Source organism: Tachyglossus aculeatus, chromosome 17 (assembly GCF_015852505.1).
Source record: "Tachyglossus aculeatus isolate mTacAcu1 chromosome 17, mTacAcu1.pri, whole genome shotgun sequence".
Classification (NCBI taxonomy): Eukaryota; Metazoa; Chordata; class Mammalia; order Monotremata; family Tachyglossidae; genus Tachyglossus; species Tachyglossus aculeatus.
In genome coordinates, this window is record NC_052082.1 from 41,285,008 (window position 1) to 41,304,499 (window position 19,492).

Consider the following 19,492-nt stretch of genomic DNA (forward strand, 5'->3'; position numbering starts at 1 on the left):
TTGCTTTGAAATACTGAATTTGCTGAAACGTAAATCCACAGGCAAGGTGACTTTTCCACTTTTCACTATGGACATTTTTCCATCCTGGAATGCTGGAGTGGGAACATCAGGGAGAAATCTAGTGCAACACTCTGGGCATCATTTTCCCTCAGATATCCCACAAGCCAGGGCCATCTACCCTGATTACGTATGGAACGTGGGACTAGAATAAGACCGAGAAAGGCAAAGGAAAAGAGATGTAGGCTTGGCCCCAGCCCCAATCTGCTTCTCCTTTCCAACCAAACCACTGGTGCAGATGGAAGCAGGGGAAACTCTGAGAAAAGGGAACTGTGACTGTGAAATCACTTGAAATAAACTAGTCCTGTTTCCCCTTTGTCTTTTTTTTTTCCACAAATGAGAGACCAGATATTATTACCATGGGGACTAAACCAGAGTGAAATATCAAGGAAGGAATTCCTTGAGCCCCGAAAGTAGATAGCTCCTTCCTGTGAGTGGCATCTTTGTGGTCTGCACCCATTTCTATGCATCTTTATAACCCTCAGGGAACAGGATTCAGGAATCGATACTCTTGGAATCCTGAGAAATCTATAAAATATTAACTGTAGCAATCCATCCCTAATGAGTTCCAAGGAGAATTGTAGCAGTTTGGTGATCCTTTCGACCCTTTTCCTAGCCAAAGCAACCCTCCAAACATAATAATAACAACAACAATAATAACAGTATTTAAGTTCATTCATTTGTAATTATTGAGGGTTTACCATGTGCAAAGCACTGTACTAAGCGCTTGGAAGAGCACAAAATAATATCAGACACATTCCCTGCCCACAGTGAGCTCACAGTCTAGAGTTAATTGTTTACTGTATGGAAACAATGTACTGGAATAGAAACAAGATAATCAAGTCTTAGGAGAAGGAGCAAACAGGAAAAGCAGCATGGCTAGGAGAAGCAGGGCTCAGTGGAAAGAGCACTGGCTTTGGAGTCAGAGGTCATGGGTTCAAATCCCAGCTCCACCAACTGTCAGCTGTGTGATTTGGGGCAAGTCACTTAACTTCTCTGTGCCTCAGTTACCTCATCTGGAAAATGGGGATTAAGACCGTAAGCCCCCCTGTGGGACAACCTGATCACCTTGTAACATCCCCAGTGCTTAGAACAGTGCTTTACACATACTAAGTGCTTAATGAATGCCATCATTACTGTTATTAATATTATTGTCAGACACAGTTCTTCTCCCACATGGGGCTCTCTTTTATTTATTTATTTTTTTGGATGGTATTTATTAGGCACTTACTAGGCTCTGTACTAATTTCTGGGGTAGATACAAGCTAATCAGGTTGGACCCAGTCCCTGCCCACATAGTACTCCACCATATTCATACCCATTTTACAGCTGAGGTAACTGAGGCACAGAAAAGTGAAATGACTTATCCAGGACCACACAACAGACAAGTGTCAGAGCAAGGATTAGAGGCCAGGTCTCCTGGCTTTCTGGCCTGAGCTCTTTCCACTAGACCACAGTGCTCTCTTATAGTTTTATGAGTGGTATCCCCAGGGCCCTAGCACCTTCAGTTTTTCCTGCTGAGATAACGGAAGATTTTTCAAGGCACTGATTAGAGATACCCCAAATTTTCCCCTTTTCTAGTTGGAAATCCCACAATGGCAAGAGAATCCTGATGTCTGAGTACTGGGAACTTGGGGAAGTTTCTAATTCCCTCTCTGCCCAGCAATTATGTGTCCCTGATATCTGGGGGTCTTGCATACTCTGCCCATGGATTCTTTAGTAGTTAAGGATAGTAACTGCATTTTCATTAGCTTCAGGATAGCAATAGGCCACCCAGTGAGTGGTTTAGCTTAGGTAAAGTATATAGTTTCAGCATGGGAATGATAAAAAATATGATCAATATTTTATCAACATTATTAATATATCAATATTTGCAGCACTAGTCTTACAGTAATATCTTTACAAAAAGGGGTAATTTCCCCATCCCCACAGAGCAGTCTTTCTCCCTTAATGATCCTGGAGGGTTGTTTGTAAATCGCAGATGGCCTAATCCACTCTCCCTGTCAATAACAGCCCTTCACAGGGAAGACCCAGCCAAAGCCCCTCTATTTGTTGCTGAATTGTACTTTCCAAGTGTTTAGTACAGTGCTCTGCACACCGTAAGTGCTCAACAAATATGATTGAATGAATAAATTCTGTCTCTTGCCCAACCCCATGGACCCAAAATGGAGAATGCCCTTCCTCATGGCTCATGGAATCTCTCTCCCCTCCTCCTTTGCCCTAATCCTCCCTTGTAATTGGCTTGGTTCCAATGATCAACTATCATTGACCCCACCTGGATGAATTTTCCCTTTGAGAGGGAGTAACAAGGGTGAGCGACTTCCAGCCTCCAGATGTGATTCAGTTAGTTTGACCGTCACAAGAGTGAGCATCATCAAAGTATCCCTTAAATGTCTCTTGAATGTGGGTCTGTGTTGGACTCTCTACACGCCGAGGTCAGCCTCTCCTTTCTACATCCTTACAGTCACAACTCTGCAGCCACAGATCCAAACAAGTCCTCTTTCTGGAGACCACTTGGGCCTGTCACACAGGAGAGAGAGGCTGCCAGCCAGCATTTTAGGGGCCAAGATACATGTGTAATTCCTTTATGCATATTTTTTCCCAATGCTTTGTACACAATTGATGATTAATAATTAGTAGTTACTTCTATGTTTTAGCCCTTTGGAATTTAAGCCTCTATCAATAGCTAAGCACTATCACTACAAAGCATGCTTGTCTGATCCAGAGATGGATATAAATTTTTGCTCTGACACATCATCTGCCTCAGCATCCTGGAGTTGGGGTTCAGGGCAGTTGTTTAGTGGGGACCACTCCAATTTGTGTGGCGGAGGGCACTTAGCAGGGCAGGGATGAGCCAGAATGGAGCCTTATTCTACTCCATCCTCTTTCCACTAAATCTCCCATGATCAAAGCTAGTGTATCCTCCCCACTATGCCTCTTCATCCCTCCTGCCTCCCTCAGGTCTGGCATTGGACTGAACATGAGGTAAGCAAGCACATCAGAGTTCACCACTGAGTGGGTCCTGGGGGGGAGCCAATGAAGGTGGATGAAGGGCACCCCCAGAAAAACACTGTAGGTTTAGGATTCCATGGGCTGTCATTACATTGCTCTGTGTGCTTAAACAACGAGCTGTAATCATGTCGTACTGAATGTGCTCAATGCAATGTGGTGATGCCATGCAGGATGATGCATGCAGACCTGGTGCAATATGATGACTGTAACCTCTGTAATATCTGTTATGTATATATCTCTAATTTATTTATACATACATGTATATGTAAGTTATTTTTTATATTAATGCCTGTCTCCTCCTCTAGACTGTAAGCTTGCTGTGAGCAGGGAATGTGTCTGTTTATTGTTATATTGTACTCTCCCAAGCACTTAGTAGAGTGCTCTGCACACAATAAGCACTCAATAAATACGAATGAATGAATGAATGAATAACCGTTACATGGAATCAGAAGGGAAAGTTAATTTTTCCCTGGCTGAGGTGACCCAAAATCTGAAGCACGTCCTGACCCTACTAACACTCCAAACTCCACCCAACTAATCCCCCTCCACCAAAGCAACTACCTTCCCCTCCCAAGTCCTCCCCCAAACTCCAGCTCTCTCTCCTAGGGCCCAGGCTATGGAGGAGAGGGCAGTGATGAAGGTAGCTTTGTTTGCAAAAGGAGAAAGAGGCAACAGAATAATAATAGGGTCAACGTAGGCTACCGCAATAGCAAAGAGGGGGATTGGGTATGGCAAACGGCGCAGCGCATCTACAATCTGCTTCTGGCTCTGCACACTTGGATGTCCCTGACTGCTTGGGATTGTGTTTCCAGTGAAATGTTTCTGTTTCAGATTCCCACCAGTCCCCAGAGGGGCATGTGACCGCTCTGAAAGTGGCTTGTGTTGTGATCATCCTTCTCCTGGTGGCAGTGATAGCACTGAGTGCTTTTGGTGAGTGAATTAATTGTAGTATGCTAAGATGTGTGCTAAAGGAATTTGGGTAAGATGTTCCAGGAAGCAATGAGCAGTATGGATTTGTGTCTCCCGCAGTCCTTGGCATATAGTTAACAAATCTTACAATTATTAATATTGCTATTATTGCTGCTATTCTTATCCATTATGACAAATAATAATGTTTTATTTTCTTCCCTTCTGCTGACTTAATTAATTTAAATTTGTGTTTTCTATTCATGGCCATTACAAAGCCACTGGGTTTTAAGGATTAGGTCTTCAAATTTATCTGTTTTAATTCTCTCTTTTTCTTCGACAGCAATTAACCAAATGAAGGTGATCTCACCGCATTCTTCAAGGAATGATACAGAAAATTCAGACAAAATCAGCAGCTGCCCTGGATCCACTGTGTCTACAATCCCCACCACAGCAAGTAACCACACTTGGTTCTTCCTCAGGCTGACAGGGTTAATTCACTCTTTCAGTCGCATTTATTGAGTGCTTACTGTGTGCAAAACACTGTACAAAGTGCTTGGGAGAGTACAGTGCAACCGAAAACAGGCACATTCCTGCCCGCAGCAAGTTCACAGCCTAGAGGGGGAGACGGAGGTTAATATAAATAAATTATAGATAAATTCAGATATATTCATATGTGCTGTGGGGGTGGGAGGGAGGATGAATGAAGGAGCAAGTAAAAGCAGAGCAGAAGGGAGTGGGAGAATATGAGAGGAAGGCTTGGTCAGGGAAAGCTTCCTGGAGGAGATGTGCCTTCAATAAGGCTTTAATAATATTAATTGTGGTATTTGTTGAGCACTTTCTGTGTTCCAGGCTCTGTACTAAACACTGGAATGGATACAAGCAAATTGGGTTGGACATAGTCCATGTCTCCTGTGGGGCTCACAGTCTCAATCCCCATTTTCCAGATGAAGTCACTGAGGCCTTGAGAAGTGAAGTGACTTGCCCAAGGTCACACAGCAGACCAATGGTGGAGCTGGGATTAGAGCCCATGTCCTTCTGACTCCCATTCCAATTCTCTTGCCACTAGGCCAAAAGTGGGGTAGAGCAGTGTGGCTCAGTGGAAAGAATACGGGCTTTGGAGTCAGAGGTCATGGGTTCAAATCCCAGCTCCACCAACTGTCAGCTGTGTGACTTTGGTCAAGTCACTTAACTTCTCTGGGCCTCAGTTCCCTCATCTGGAAAATGGGGATTAAAACTGTGAGCGTCCCGTGGGACAATCTGGTCACTTTGTAACCTCCCCAGCGCTTAGAACAGTTCTTTGCACATAGGAAGCGCTTAACAAATACCGTTATTATTATTATTATATGAGGAAGGAGGGTGTTCCAGGCCAGAAGTAGGATGTGAGCAAGAGGTCGGTGGCAAGATAAACGAGATGGAGTTACAGTGTGCAGGTTAGCACTAAGGGAACTCATAATAAAGATCAGTCAATCATAATTTAATAATGATGGCATTTGTTAAGTGCTTACTATGTGCAGAGCACTGTTCTAAGTGCTGGGGGGATGCAAGATGATCAAGTTGTCCCACGTGGGGCTCACAGTCTTAATCCCCATTTTGCAGATGAGATAACTGAGGCTCAGAGAAGTTAAGTGACTTGCCCAAGGTCACACAGCAGACATGTGGCAGAGGCAGGATTCGAACCCATGACCTCCGACTCCAAAGCCCGTGCTCTTTCCACTGAGCCACGCTTCTTCTCTGATTTACAGATCATCGCGTTTGTGACCGATTATTTTCAATCATTCTTTCATTCAGTCGTATTTATTGAGTGCTTACCATGTGCAGAGCACTGTACTAAGCGCTCAGGAAATACAAGTCGGCAACAAGTTGGGCACTTGGTGTGTGCAGCACACTGTACTGCTTAAGAGAATAAAATATAACAATCAACAGACACATTCCCAGCCCACAACAAGCATATGGTCTAGAGGGGGAGACAGATGTTATTATAAATAAATTACACATATGTACATAAGTGCTGTGGGACTGGGAGGGGGATGAATAAAGGGAGCAAGTCAGGGCGATGCAGAAGGGTGTGGGAGAAGAGGAAAGGGAGGCTGAGTCAGGGAAGGGCTCTTGGAGGAAATGTGCCTTCAATAAGGCTTTGAAGGGGAGGAGAGTAATTGTCTGTCAGATATGAGAAGGGAGGGCATTCCAGGCCAGAGACAGGACTTGGATGAGAGGTTGGCAGTGAGATGGATGAGATCAAGGAACAGTGAGAAGGTTGGCATTAGCAGAGCAAAGTGTAGGCTTTGTTGTAGTAGGGGAAGAGTGAGGTGAGGTGGGAGGGGACAAGGTGATTCAGGTCTTTAAAGCCAACAGTGAGTTTCTGTTTAATGCAGAGGTGGATTGATAACCACTGGAGGTTCTTAAGGAGTGCAGAAACAGACTGAAAGATGTAGCATTTCTCCCAGCTCCAGCTAGAATCTTAATTGCAGGCACTTGAAGAGTCTTTATCTCCGTTCTTTGCACAATTTTTGGAACTCTGGAGATGATTGTTCACAACTTCTCCCACAAGATGGGCTGCTAGTCAGTTGAACCAGTCATGAAGAGAGTCTCTGAGAATGGATTCCTTCACACGTTTTAAATGAAATGTTCAAGAGGAGCATTTGGTTTAAAAACTGAGTAGCTGTACTTTTTGTTTATTTGCTTTTATGGAATTTGCGAAGCACAGTGCCAGGCACTGTACTAAGCACTGGGGTAGATACAAGCTAATTAGGTTGGGCTCCTGCCCCACATGGGGCTCACAATCTTAATTCCCATTTTTCAGATGAGGTAACTGAGGCTCTGAGAAGTTAAGTGACTTCCCCAAGGTAACATAGCAGACAAGTGGTAGAGCTGGGGTTAGAACCTAGGTCCTTCTGATTCCCAGGACCATTAGGCTACGCTGCTTCTCTATTTAGTTTCAAAACTGAAAAAAAATGGCAAATTGTGTTGACACCCAAAATTAACATGCAAGGTCATGATGTTTCACTCTTCGTATAAGATTTTACCTCTCATGTTGACACCTCTAGCTAGTTTGGATCCATCCGTATCAACTCCAATTCATTATTCACTGTTTGGACCTCCAAGACCTGTCCTGTGAAATTGTTATCTAGTTGATTAGCACATCTTGGGGAATGTACAAGTGTGTCACCCACTCAGGCTTGTAAATCTGAATGGTTCTTTGGGGAAGTCAAGCGGAGTCACCCCAGTGTGAGACTGGGAGGTCTCCAGAAGCTACTCAAGACTCAAGAGAACACTTACCCTTGGAAGCAACAGAGACTGAGGGAGCAAGTTGGGTATATATCGCATCAATGCCCATGGCCTGACGATCAATCAATCAATCAGTCAATCGTATTTATTGAGAGCTTAGTGCATGAAAGAGCACTGTACTAAGCGCTTGGGAGAGTACAATATAATAGAGTTGGTAGACACAATCCCTGCCTGCAATGAGCTCACAGTATTGAGGGGAAAACAAACATTAATATAAGTAAATAAATCATGGGTAGGCAAATAAGTTCTGTGGGGTAGAGGAAGGGATGAGTAAAGCTGGCAAATCAGGGTGACTCAGAAGAGAGTAGGAGAAGAGGAAATGAGGGTTTGGTCAGGGAAGGCCTCTTGGAGGTGATGTGCCATAAATCTTTGAAGGAGGAGAGAGTAATTGTCTGTTGGATATGAAGAGGGAGGGCATTCCAGGCCACAGATGGGATATGGGTGAGTGGTTGGTCAAGAGATGGATGAGATCGAGCTACAGTGAGTAGGTTGGCTTTAGAGGAGTGAAGTGTATGGGCTGGGTTGTACTAGGAGAGCGATGAGTTGAGGTAGGAGAGGGCAAGGTGATAGTTTTAAAACCAATGGTGAGAAGTTTCTGTTTGTTGTGAAAGTGGATGGACAACCCCTGGAGCTTCTTGAGGAGTGGGGAAACACGGAATGAACATTTTTGTAGAAAAATGATAACGGGCGGCAGAGTGAAGTGTGGACTACAGTGGGGAGAGACAGAAGGCAGGGAGATCAGCAAGGAGGCTGATGCGGGAATCCAGGCAGGGTGGGATAAGTGCTTGGATTAACTTGGCAGCAGTTTGGATGGAGAAGAAAGGGTAGAGTTTAGTGATGTCGTGAAGGTCGAAATGACAGAATTTAATGATAGATTGAAAAAGGACTGGAGGAGAGCAGGAGGGAGAAGATTAGAAAGATCTAGTGATTGGCAAGGCTGGAGAAGTAGTGGGGAATGGATTGTGCTGGAGGGCAAAGAGGGCCAGCAAGCCCATGGTACCTGAGAAATGGGTACTTCATCCTCCCTAGCAATAATAATAATATATAAATATGGTATTTGCTAAGCACTTACTATGTGCCAAGCACTGTTCTAAGCGCTGGGGTAAATATAAGGTAATCAGGTTGTCCCATGTGGGGCTTACAGACTCAATCCCCATTTTACAGATGAAGTAACTGAGGCACAGAGAAGTTAAATGACTTGCCCAAGGTCACACAGCCAACAAGTGGCAGAGCTGGGATTAGAACCCACCACCTCTGACTCCCAAGCCCGTGGTCTTGTCACTAAACCATCATAGCCTCTAGATTGTGAGCTCATTAGGAGCAGGGAATGTGTCTGCTAATTCTCTTGCATTGTACTCTCCACAATGCTTAGTACAGTGCTTTGCACATAATAAGGGCTCAATAAATACCACTGATTGGTTGATAGCCTGGCTGCTTTTCAGCAGTCTACCACGGCCCCAGCAGAAGCAGTGTGGTTCAGTGGAAAGAGCACAGGCTTTGGACTCAGAGGTCATGGGTTCAAATCCTGGCTCCGTCAACTGTCAGCTGTGTGACTTTGGGCAAGTCACTTCTCTGTGACTCAGTTACCTCATCTGGAAAATGGGGATTAAGACTGTGGGCCCCACGAGGGACAATCTGATCACCTTGTAACCTCCCCAGCACTTAAAACAGTGCTTTGCACATAGTAAGCGCTTAATAAATGCCATCAGTATTACTATTATTATCCCAGTACCACAGGTAGCCTGCAGAAGTAGAGAATTGGGGCCAGAACTGATCAAGTGCTTAGTACAGCGCTCTGCACACAGTAAGCACTCAATAAATATGATTGAATAAATGAATCAGCAGCAGTAGCTAACTCCATTGATCTTGTGTAACTAATGTAGGGTGGGAGTCTGAGCTCAGATCACTGACAGCCACAATGGGCTCAGAGTATTGAAAAGTATGATGTTCCTTTCTGTTTAGATCTTAGTAATAGAAGTAGTACTAACATTTAATAATCACTTACTGTGTGCCGAGTGCTGTACCAAACATTGGGAAAAATAGGTGGAAATTAGATCGGGTCCTTGGCAAAAAAATCTAAAAATTTAAGTGTTTAAGTGCCTGTTAAGTGTTAATGTGTGTTTATAAAAATATATATTTAATCTTGTAGAGTTGAATCTTATGTTCATCTAAAACTGTAAGTATAATATGATCTAAAAATATATGATGGGAGCTGGTGAGAAGCAGATAAGGAGGGATGAAACAAAACAGTAAGACAACATAAAGACCTGAACAGATATACAAAATGAAAACATACCTCAGTAGGACACTGTGGCTAGAGGAGCAGAATTTCTGGCTCTTCACAGCTCGGAGTCCACAGTCACAACCCTGGTCACAGCGACAGCTACAGTAGCAGCCGCCACAGTCTTCCTGAGGTTTTGTGGATTTGGCACTGGGCAGTGTTTGCTTCTCTCTGTCCCACTGGGGCGGGGGAGGAGGGTCGGGATAGAGGTTCCTTGGTGAAATGGAGGAGAGGTAGTGTGGGGAATTGGCATGGCGGCCTGGTAAAGAAAGACTCTGTGGGCTCTGATTGTCATGATGAAGTATCAGTTATGGGAGTAGCATTATTTTGCTCAGTCTTGTGGTAGAGAGAGGTCAAGGGGGCAACTCTGCAGCAGATTAAATCGTCATGGTCCGATGTGTGCAGTCCTGTCAGGACCAGGGTCCTGGAGTCTCGATGGAAAAGCGGCGGGCTCCCAGAGGATTCACTTGGCTGGGTGGTAGAGAGAGAGGCTGGTTTTTCCATTTGCTTTCCCTCCCCAACGGTTAAATACTCTGAATTGACCTCTGGTATCCACTCCTCCAGTTAATTTCTCTAGAGTTCTTTAGATTCTCTCGGGGGAAGAAAAATCCCCCTGGGTTAATGGAGGCCCTTGAAAAGGATTTTGAGTTGGGATTGTCCTCAACAATGTTCACCTAGGAATTCTGGGAAGATGGTTTTGGTTTCAGAGGCCTGAGAACTGCCTTTTCCTTTCTCTTCCCAGCAACTACCATACCGAAAACGTGCAAAGATGACTGGAAGATGCATAAAGGGAAGTGCTATTGGATTTCCAATAATACTGAAAAGAAAACTTGGAATGAGAGTAAAGAGAACTGTGCAGATAAGCAGTCAAATCTGACAATGATTAAGGACATGTGTGATTTGGTGAGGAATGAAGCTTGAAGTTATCTTTCCTGGGGACTGAGGGTTCCTCCTTTAAGTGCATGGTTTGTCCTGGGTCTTTACAGAGAATCCCCACACAGAATTCAGTGCCCATAAAGGACAGATGCCTTGATGGGCACTTGATCCTCCATTATAATAATAATAATAATAATAGCATTTGTTAAGCACTTACTATGTGCCAAGCACTGTTCTAAACGCTGGGGTAGATACAAGGTAATCAGGTTGTCCCACATGGGGCTCACAGTCTTAACCCCCATTTTTACAGATGAGGTAACTGAGGCACAGAGAAGTGTCATGCTACTTCCCTAGTATATAATAGGAAACAGCCTATGTAACTTTTGGGTTTATACCTCGGAGGAATGATGACAAAATGTTTTGGTATTTCTCAGGGATAATTTACAAATGGGAACTGCTTAGTAGTTTATAGTGCTAGCAGTAGTATTAGTATTTACTAAACACCTGCTGGGTGCAGAGCACTGTACTAAACACTGGGAAAGAATACCGAAGTGGGAATTAGAAACAGTCCCTGGCCCTCAGGGGTTTAACAGTCTAAAAATGCAAGTGGGGAGAGGGGGCTAATGACAGATATATAAGGTAAGAAGCATAAGGGCAAGGACACATGCTCAAAATGAAAACAAAGCTCAGTAGGGCTCTGTGTCTAGAGGAGCAGAATTTCAGGCTCCTTGTGGCTCAGCTGTGGCCACAGTGACTGCTCCGGCAGTGGTCATCACAGTCTTCCTGAGATTCTGTGAATGTGGTGCTGAGTTGCTGCTGCTTCTCTCCATCCTGCCAAGGGGGTGACGGGGAGGTCGGGATGGAGGTTCCTTGATGATATGGAAGCCTGCGTGGGATCCTAGAGAGGTCACACGGTGGTCTGGTTGAGGAGCCACCGAGGGCTCTTGATGTTGCAAATACCAACCCCTCCTTCCCCAAAATAAAACCCTTCATTGGTTGCCCATCCGTCTCCCCATCAAGCAGAGACTTCTGACAAATTTTTGCTCCAAAGCTCACCTTTCCCCTGTGCCTTACTCTAGGTTCTCCTTTCCCCAATCTTTGCCTTCTACCTGGATACCCCTTCCCTTTCAAATCCACCAGACCACAGATCTCATCTCCAAAGACTTTCTGAAGTCCCACCTCCTCCAGGAGGCTTTCCTAGAATTAACGTTTTGTTTTCATGTTCTCCCAAATACCACCTCAGTACTTTGCATTGCCCTAGTATTTATGCACTCATAACTGCTGGTAGCATTTTTGCACTTAGCAATTCCCATGTTCTACTATTTAACCCCTTGGATTTCTGCATGTGCTTCCTTTCGGTCTCTTCTTCCTCCTGTCTGTAAATTATTTTGTGCTATCTTCCTTTTTCAGTTGTAGGCTTCTTGAGGTCAGGGGTAATATCTTCTACAAATATTGAATTCCCACAAGCAATTAGTATTGTTGTGTACATATGAGCATCTATAAATGCTATTGGTATTCATTTATTCATTCATTCAATCAAATTTTTGAGTGCTTACTGGGTGTAAAGCATTGTAGTAAGCACTTGGGAAATAATAATAATAATGGTATTTGTTAAGTGCTTAGTGTCAAGCACTGTTTTAAGTGCTGGGGTGGATGCAAGATAAACAGGTGGAGCTCACAGTCTTAATTACCATTTTACAGATGAGGTAACTGAGGTACAGAGAAGTTAAGTGACTTGCCCAAGGTCACACAGCAGACAAGTGGCGGAACTGGGATTAGACCTCACAACCTCTGACTCCCAAACCCGTGCTCTTTCCACTGAGCCATGCTACTTCTCAAAAGAAAAGAATGATATAACAACAAACAGATACATTCTCCGCCCACAGTAAGCTCGTAGTCTAGAGGGGGAGACAGACATTAAAATAAATAAATAAATAAATAATGACATATGTGCTGTGAGGATGGGAGGGAGGATTAATGAAGGAGCAAGTTATGGTGATGCAGAAAGGTATGGATGAAGAGGAGAGGAGGGATTAGTCAGTGAGGGCTTCTTGGAGATGTGCCTTCAATAAGGCTTTGAAGTGGGGGAGAGCACTAGTAGACAAATACATACATAGATTGGTAGTTAAATTTATTGATTGCGCCTTCATAATTGATTCCTTTGCCTCTGTACTCTAGCACATCCCACTCTCCCAGCCCTTCTCGTCTCCTGAAGCCCAGCTCCTTCAATCCCATCCTGAAACCCTGTTCCGGGTCACCTCCTCTGTCTTCGATCCCTTCAGACTCCTCAACAAACCCTTATCATTTGAGTCTCTGCTCCACATGAAAAAATTACGGAGGCTGTGTGGACTTGTCTGCAGTTTACCCGACTCCCACCACTGACCACCTCTCCCCCATCCCCTACTTTCCTCCAGTCTTTCCACTTTCATTCATTCATTCATTCATTCAATCGTATTTATTGAGCGCTTACTGTGTGCAGAGCACTGTACTAAGTGCTTGGAAAGTACAAGTTGACAACATACAGAGATGGTCCCTACCCAACAGCGAGTTCACACTTCCCATCACAACTTTGATTCTTCACTAATTCCTTTCTATCAACCCCTTAGTCTAACTCTGGCTACAAATGTAATGTTTTCCTTCTGTGCTTTGTCTCCCCCTTCTTCTCATGTTTCATAATTTGCCCTACTTTTTCAATTTCTTTTTTATTCCTTTTCTCTTCTAATCCTCTTTTTAAATACTGTTTCTTCTGCTTCTTTTTTGGCCCTGCTCCTCCTCCTCTTCTTCCTCCTTTCCCCATGTCCCTAGCCCTATTGCTTTGTCCAAAGGAAAGAGCAATGCTCTAGGAATCAATCTAGTGATTTGGGGGTCTCGCCTCAGTTCTTCCTGTGGCTAGCTAACATGGGTGAAGATTGCACCAGTACTTGATTCATGCTGTATCTCTGCCCACCACTTTGATCAGTGCATTCTGTGCCTCGTAGTTGACAGGAATGAGAGAATATGAGTGGCATTGAGCAAACCACTAGTACTATAATCAACTATAATTTTCTGTGCAGATTCTCATTCCTAAAGTCTCAGGATTCAGACTCATCCTATACTCCTGATGTGAGGCTCCACCATCATCATCAAACCTCATCCTTTCCCTCCACCACCTGTGAGCTGAGTTCTGTGTACAGAAAACTCGAAAGAGATAAAAACTGCACTTTGGTGCTTGAGGAAAGGTGATGAAACCAGGAGGGATGTGAGCTAGGTCTCAGAGAAGGAGGGTATTACTAGTGTGTGGAAATGCTGTTGCAGAAGAAATCTTCAGGGTCTCAGGGTTCCAATTACCCTTTGCTGTCCCCTCACCAGGGCTTCCTGTGGTCACAGATCCCATCCTCAAGTTATTATTGGACTGGGCTGCACATTCCAAGCCCTGGGAGCAACTGGACGTGGCCAGATGGCTCTTCCCTTGACTGGAGCCTGTGAGTATTTCCTGGAATTTGATCTCTGATTGTGGAGGTGGGAATGATTATCCATTAGCACGGGCTCCACATACTAGTTTCCTCTGTCCTCCCCTGAACCCTCGAGCCTGGTCCCCTCAGATCCCTGCAGCTCTTCTCTGGCTCTGAGGGGATGCTGACCATGCTGGGGTCAGCAGTGACAGTGACTGTGCTCCACACCAGGGGACTGGGCTAGGACACAGCCTGGATGGACCTTATGTCCACAGGCTCTTCCTCATTGGCACAGGGACAGGGGAGGAGCCACCAGCAAACACACAAAACATCCTGGTCCCAAGGCCAGGGGAGACCAGCGTGTCTGGGACACTGTTTCTAGCCAGACACCACTGGGGACAGGATCAGTGTCTTTATCACATTTACTCTCAGAGTTGTAGGTAGAGACACAGCCTCATCTCCTCCAACCGGCCCCACCCATACCCAAATCAGCTCCATCCCATCTCCGATCCCCAAACTCATCTCCTCAACCCCAGTGCTATCCTGGAGCCTGATCCTTTCCTCCAGCCCCACTCCACCACTCAGCCATGTCTCCATGACTCCTTCTGCCTGAACGGGCCTTGTATGGCTCAGCAGCTCAGCTGCCCTTGGGCTTCTCCCATCCCTGACTCCAAACTCAGAGGGACCAAACCCCTGATTGGACACTCTGGACACCTAGAGCCACCAGCAGGGATCACTGGGGGTACTTTGGTGGCCTTTTGGAGAAACCTAGTTGTCTGTCTGCTCCAATGAGGTCTGCAAGGAAGGGCAACTGAGGCTTTGGCTCTGTCATTTCTGGCCCACCTAGACCTTCTGTTCCTCTTTCAGTCTAATGGCTACCCTTTGACCTCAACTGTGAACTCAATTCCTTCTTCTGGGTCTCACTGCATCCCAGTTTCACCCTGTCCCGCTCGCTCAACACCTAGCCAATTACTCACCCCATTGTCTCCTGAAAGGTAGCACTCAGACCTCCTGTGGCACAGTTGGCTTCAGACAGTAAGAGGAACCATAGCCCCTGGGCACCTTACCAATGAGGATAGCAGAGTGGCCCTACAAAGCTGGTGGGAGCAGAAGTGTTACCCCTCTCAAAGGTAGTGGCCAACTAGGGCTCACCAAAGGTGGTTGCCACTTGGTCCTTCTCAAAGATGATAACTGTTTGCTCCTCTGAAATAAAGTGGCTCCGTTGTCTTTCAAACTGATGGCCGTGGGGCAGAAATGCCAATTAGCAGGGCAAAACACAGGATCTCAGACACAAACCTGCCTAGGGTGTGTGAGGCCAGCCATGTAAATTAGGGATCCCAGAAGAGCCCAAAATCTGGGCAAATGGGTCACTGTGGCCCTGCCTCATTATGGCCATCACCAGCTCAGCTACAAAGGGTGTTTCCCTTTGCTCTCCTTCCCCTCGCCCATACCTTGCTCTCCTTCCCCTCACCTGTACTCTCCCTCAAAATGACTCTCCCTCTTCCCTGCCACTGGGCTAGAGAAGCCGGTTCCCCTAGGGGATAAAACATGGGCCCGAGAGTCATGAGGACCTAGATTCTAATTCAAGCTCTGCCACTTGTCTGCTGTGTGTACTTGGGTAAGCCATTTAACTTCTCTGTGCCTCACTACCCTCGTTTGTAAAATGGGGATTTAAACTGTGAGCCTCACATGGAACAGGGACTATGTTCAACCAGATTGTCTTGTAACTACCCTGGTACTTATTCATTCATTCATTCAACCATATTTATTGAGCGCTTACTGTGTGCAGAGCACTGTACTGAGCGCTTGGGAAGTACAAGTTGGCAACATATAGAGATGGTTCCTACCCAACAGAAGGCTCACAGTCTAGAAGGGGGAGACAGGCAACAAAACAAAACATTAACCAAATAAAATGAATAGAATAAATATGTACAAGTAAAATAAATGGAGTAATAAATATGTACAAATATATATATACATATATAAAGGTGCTGTGGGGAGGGGAAGGAGGGGGCTCAGTCTGAGAAGGCCTCCTGGAGGACGTGAGCTCTCTGTAGGGCTTTGAAGGGAGGAAGAAAGCTAGCTTGGTGGATCTGCAGAGGGAGGGCATTCCAGGCCAGGGGGAGGACGTGGGTCGACGGCGGGACAGTGTAGTACCTGGCACATAGGCAGTGCTTAATAAATACCACTAAAAAAAGATGGTGGAAGGGAAGAGTAGAGGGAGGTGACACTCTCCCTGGAGATACTGGGGAAGGGATTCCCCTGCACATTTGTAGCTCCTTGAACTCTCATTTGGGATACACCCACTCCTCACCCCAGCCTCTTTAGGCTTCTCTGCTCCTGACCAACTGGAAACCTTGGTTTCTGCACCCTGTCCTCCCTGTCCCCAGGCCTAGAGACTGCTTGGGGGAAGATGGGGAGGAGGCTCTTGGACAGAAAAGACCTTGGCAGAATTCCTGGAAGATTAGGAGATGAGCCTGACCTCCCTCGGGTTATAAAAGGAAAAACAGGAATGTGGGGGAAACAGGAATGTCCTGGAAACTGGCCAAGGGATCAGCGGAGATACAGAAACAAAGTCTTTTCCAGTTATCAGCCTGTCCCACTTTCTCCTGATCCCTGGATAAAGGATCTGCCTCCCCAGGTCCTTATCAGTCTCATAGGCACATTTTGCCATGCAAACAAACACAAATGAAAAGGAAAGTAAAGGCTGTTAATTGCATTGAGTTTGGGCCCACTGCCTGATTTCACTTGGACAAGGTCTGATGTTTTGGTTTTAGTGGCCGTGGTGATGTATGGTTTGGGGGGCAGATGTCAACACTGACAGAGACTTTCTCCTTCTCTGCACAGTTTCCAGGTAAAACCCTCAGGTGACAAGGAAACATGTGCTGCACTCTCAAAGGATGGGATTTATCCTGAAAATTGTGGGGGTATAAATCTCTGGATCTGCGAAAAGTAATGTGGGCCCCTGAGCTCCAGCGACCTTCCTGTTCTCTGACTCTGTGACTGATGGAGACACACAGGCAGCACCTGCCCTCCCCCTGAGCCCTGATGTCCCTGCATGTCCCAGGGCTTGGGGGAGGGGATGAGGATTGCCCTCTGGATTCTTCCTTTTCATTCTGTAGCCAAGCTGGGTGTTGACTAAGGAAATAGATTGTCCCATCAGGAGGAGAGAATTTAGTTTCCACCCTTGTCCCTTCTCCTTCCCTCCCCGGCAGCAGCGAAAGGAGGCTGAATCCTGAGGAAGAGGATCGCTCAACCCCTTGAACTCTGATGGACTTCTCTTCAAGCATTTCTGGGCCTATTGGTGACAATTAGATGGACACATCTAACCCAGGAACACTGGAGGCCTTATGATAAAGAGAATTATTCATGGAGTGTGCAAGCCCTAATAGCTTCAGGTTCATCCTTAGAGTGGCTCAGTGTGACCTAAGTTTCACATAGTTCAACGCAGCTCATCCAGGAACCCTAGACTGAGTTGGTAGAATTACTCGGTGGTATTACTGCCATGATAATGCTGCTATGTGGCTAGGTGGCCCACACAGAAATGAAGACAAAACAGTATTTGCAATGGAAAAGTTATCTGCCCTAACACCCTTTCCTCATGCTGATATAATCAGTGAAGCCTGTGTTAATTTGAATACTTACAACATCTAAACTAAATTGAAAACAAGGACACACCCAGGGGTTGGTGGCTTAAATTGCACATCTTGATTATCAGTTTGAGTAGACAGAGCTTTTCATTCTTCAGAAGATGCCCTTGTGTTTCTCCCACTGAGCAGTTGTGAGCAATTTTGCCTAGAATGTATAGATTGTGTTATTTCTGGGAAAAGATGGGATAGTGGAATATCATTCCAAACTTGTGTGCACTTCTCTTTCCTCTCCATCTGGGATGTCCTTTTGCTGTGTCCCATAGTGCTTAGGGGCCTGAATCAGAGCATGTTCTGGGCATGACTCAGTCTGGGCAGACCATGTGGTTCTGTTGAGTGAGATTGGATGGCAGGGTTCAGAATAAGGTAGACTGATCAATCCCAGCTCACTGGGACATTTGTATAATCTAAAAATTGTGCAGGACGTGACCCTACAAGTGTGAGGTATCTCTCAGATGAACCAGGAAATATGACAAGGATTCAGGTATAGAAAATGTTTGCCAATAGGATTTTTACAATTTTTTACAAAATTTATACTTCTATAGATGTGAACTTTGCCTTTTCTGAGCCTAGTGAAAGAAAATATGTTAACTCCTTAACTTTCAGTCCTCTCTCTCCCTGACTATCCCAACCGAATTACAAAAACTGTCAGATAGTTCTCAAGAAGTCAGTGGTTTTATTTCAGTGTTGTGATTGTATAATATACTATGTTTGTCCAGCAGTTTCTACTCTTGGCAGTTTCGACTCTGAATTTCTGTCAGAAATCATTATGATTCCGTTAAGCGTGATTTCCAAGGTATCACTTTTTTCTGATTGCTTTTCACCTTCATCACTACATACATGACAGGGAAATTTTAATGAGGAACTGCAAAGAGGATTAGTGGATTTCAGTTTGGATGTGAAATATGACATGGGGAGGATTTAATGATCCAATAGCAGTCACTGAATCCTGTGAGTGGAAAGTCTATAATATTGAGTACAACACGAAGATTGGGTTGGCTCGTAACCAAGGTCTGTTGTCTCGGAGCAGTGAGAGACTTAATCAAATCATATTTATTGAGCACTTACTCTGAGCAGAGCACTGTACTAAGCACTTAGGAGAGTACAATACAACAGAGTTGGTATGCATCATCATTCCCTCCCTAGTGCTGTTTAATTGATATATTTTGCCTAGAGATTCTTGATTGGGAAATTCCACTTGTTTTCCTTGTTGCATTATCAATCAATCATTGTCAGTTACATTCTTATTATCCTACATGCCCACCCTCCCTAACATAGGTTGGGGGCCCCTTGTGGGCCAGAAGGCCTAGGTCTTAGATTATTTTCCTACAATAACACCAACGCTTAGTACAGTGTTTTGTACACTGTCCTTAATAAATAAATAATAAAAGTAGAAAAATGCCAAACCATGTTTTTGTTAATACCTGTGATTATAAGCATCTGCAGTGATTAATTCTCTCCCAGCACTTAGTACCATGCTCTGTACTAAGCAAGATAATTAGGTTGAACACTGTCCCTGTCCAATATGGGCCTCACAGGCTAAATCAGATGAGAAATTCGAGTGACTTACCCAAGGTCACACAGCAAAACAGTGATGGAGTCAGGATGAGAACCCAGGACCTCTGACTCCCAGTACCCTGCTCTTTCCATGAGGTCACACTGCTTACCTGACTCCTGCTTCCAGCTTACACTGGCTTACATCTTCCCTCCTGCCTGAATCTCCTTCTCTCTTCAAATCTTCCAGGGATCAGCTCTCCCTTTCTGAAATCCCTCCTCCACCAGGAAGCTGTCCTCCACTAATGTTTTTCCTTCCACGTTTCATCCACCTGATTACCATCTCAACACTTTCGCACTCATAGACTATTTTTGCACAGTTGAATATAATTTAAGCACTTCTTCCTTTCTGTAAATTAGTGTGTCCATATCCGCTGTTAGATTGACTGGATTTGTATCTCCCAACTCTGTGTGGAGTACAGTGATCTTCATACAATAAA

At 45.0% G+C, this 19,492-nt stretch overlaps 1 protein-coding gene across 1 annotated transcript in view; it reads left to right on the forward strand.

Moving 5' to 3' along the window:
• The window catches only part of LOC119939361 (killer cell lectin-like receptor subfamily B member 1B allele A), a 29,655-nt gene extending 10,165 nt beyond the window's left edge, over nucleotides 1-19,490 (forward strand). Inside the window, exons 2-6 of the mRNA XM_038759350.1 lie at nucleotides 3,901-3,999; nucleotides 4,319-4,432; nucleotides 10,287-10,447; nucleotides 13,769-13,881; nucleotides 16,699-19,490. Coding sequence (XP_038615278.1) covers nucleotides 3,901-3,999; nucleotides 4,319-4,432; nucleotides 10,287-10,447; nucleotides 13,769-13,881; nucleotides 16,699-16,807 — 596 coding nt within the window. The 3' untranslated portion in view covers nucleotides 16,808-19,490. The remainder of the gene's footprint in view (nucleotides 1-3,900; nucleotides 4,000-4,318; nucleotides 4,433-10,286; nucleotides 10,448-13,768; nucleotides 13,882-16,698) is intronic.
• The last annotated feature ends 2 nt before the right edge of the window (nucleotides 19,491-19,492 follow it).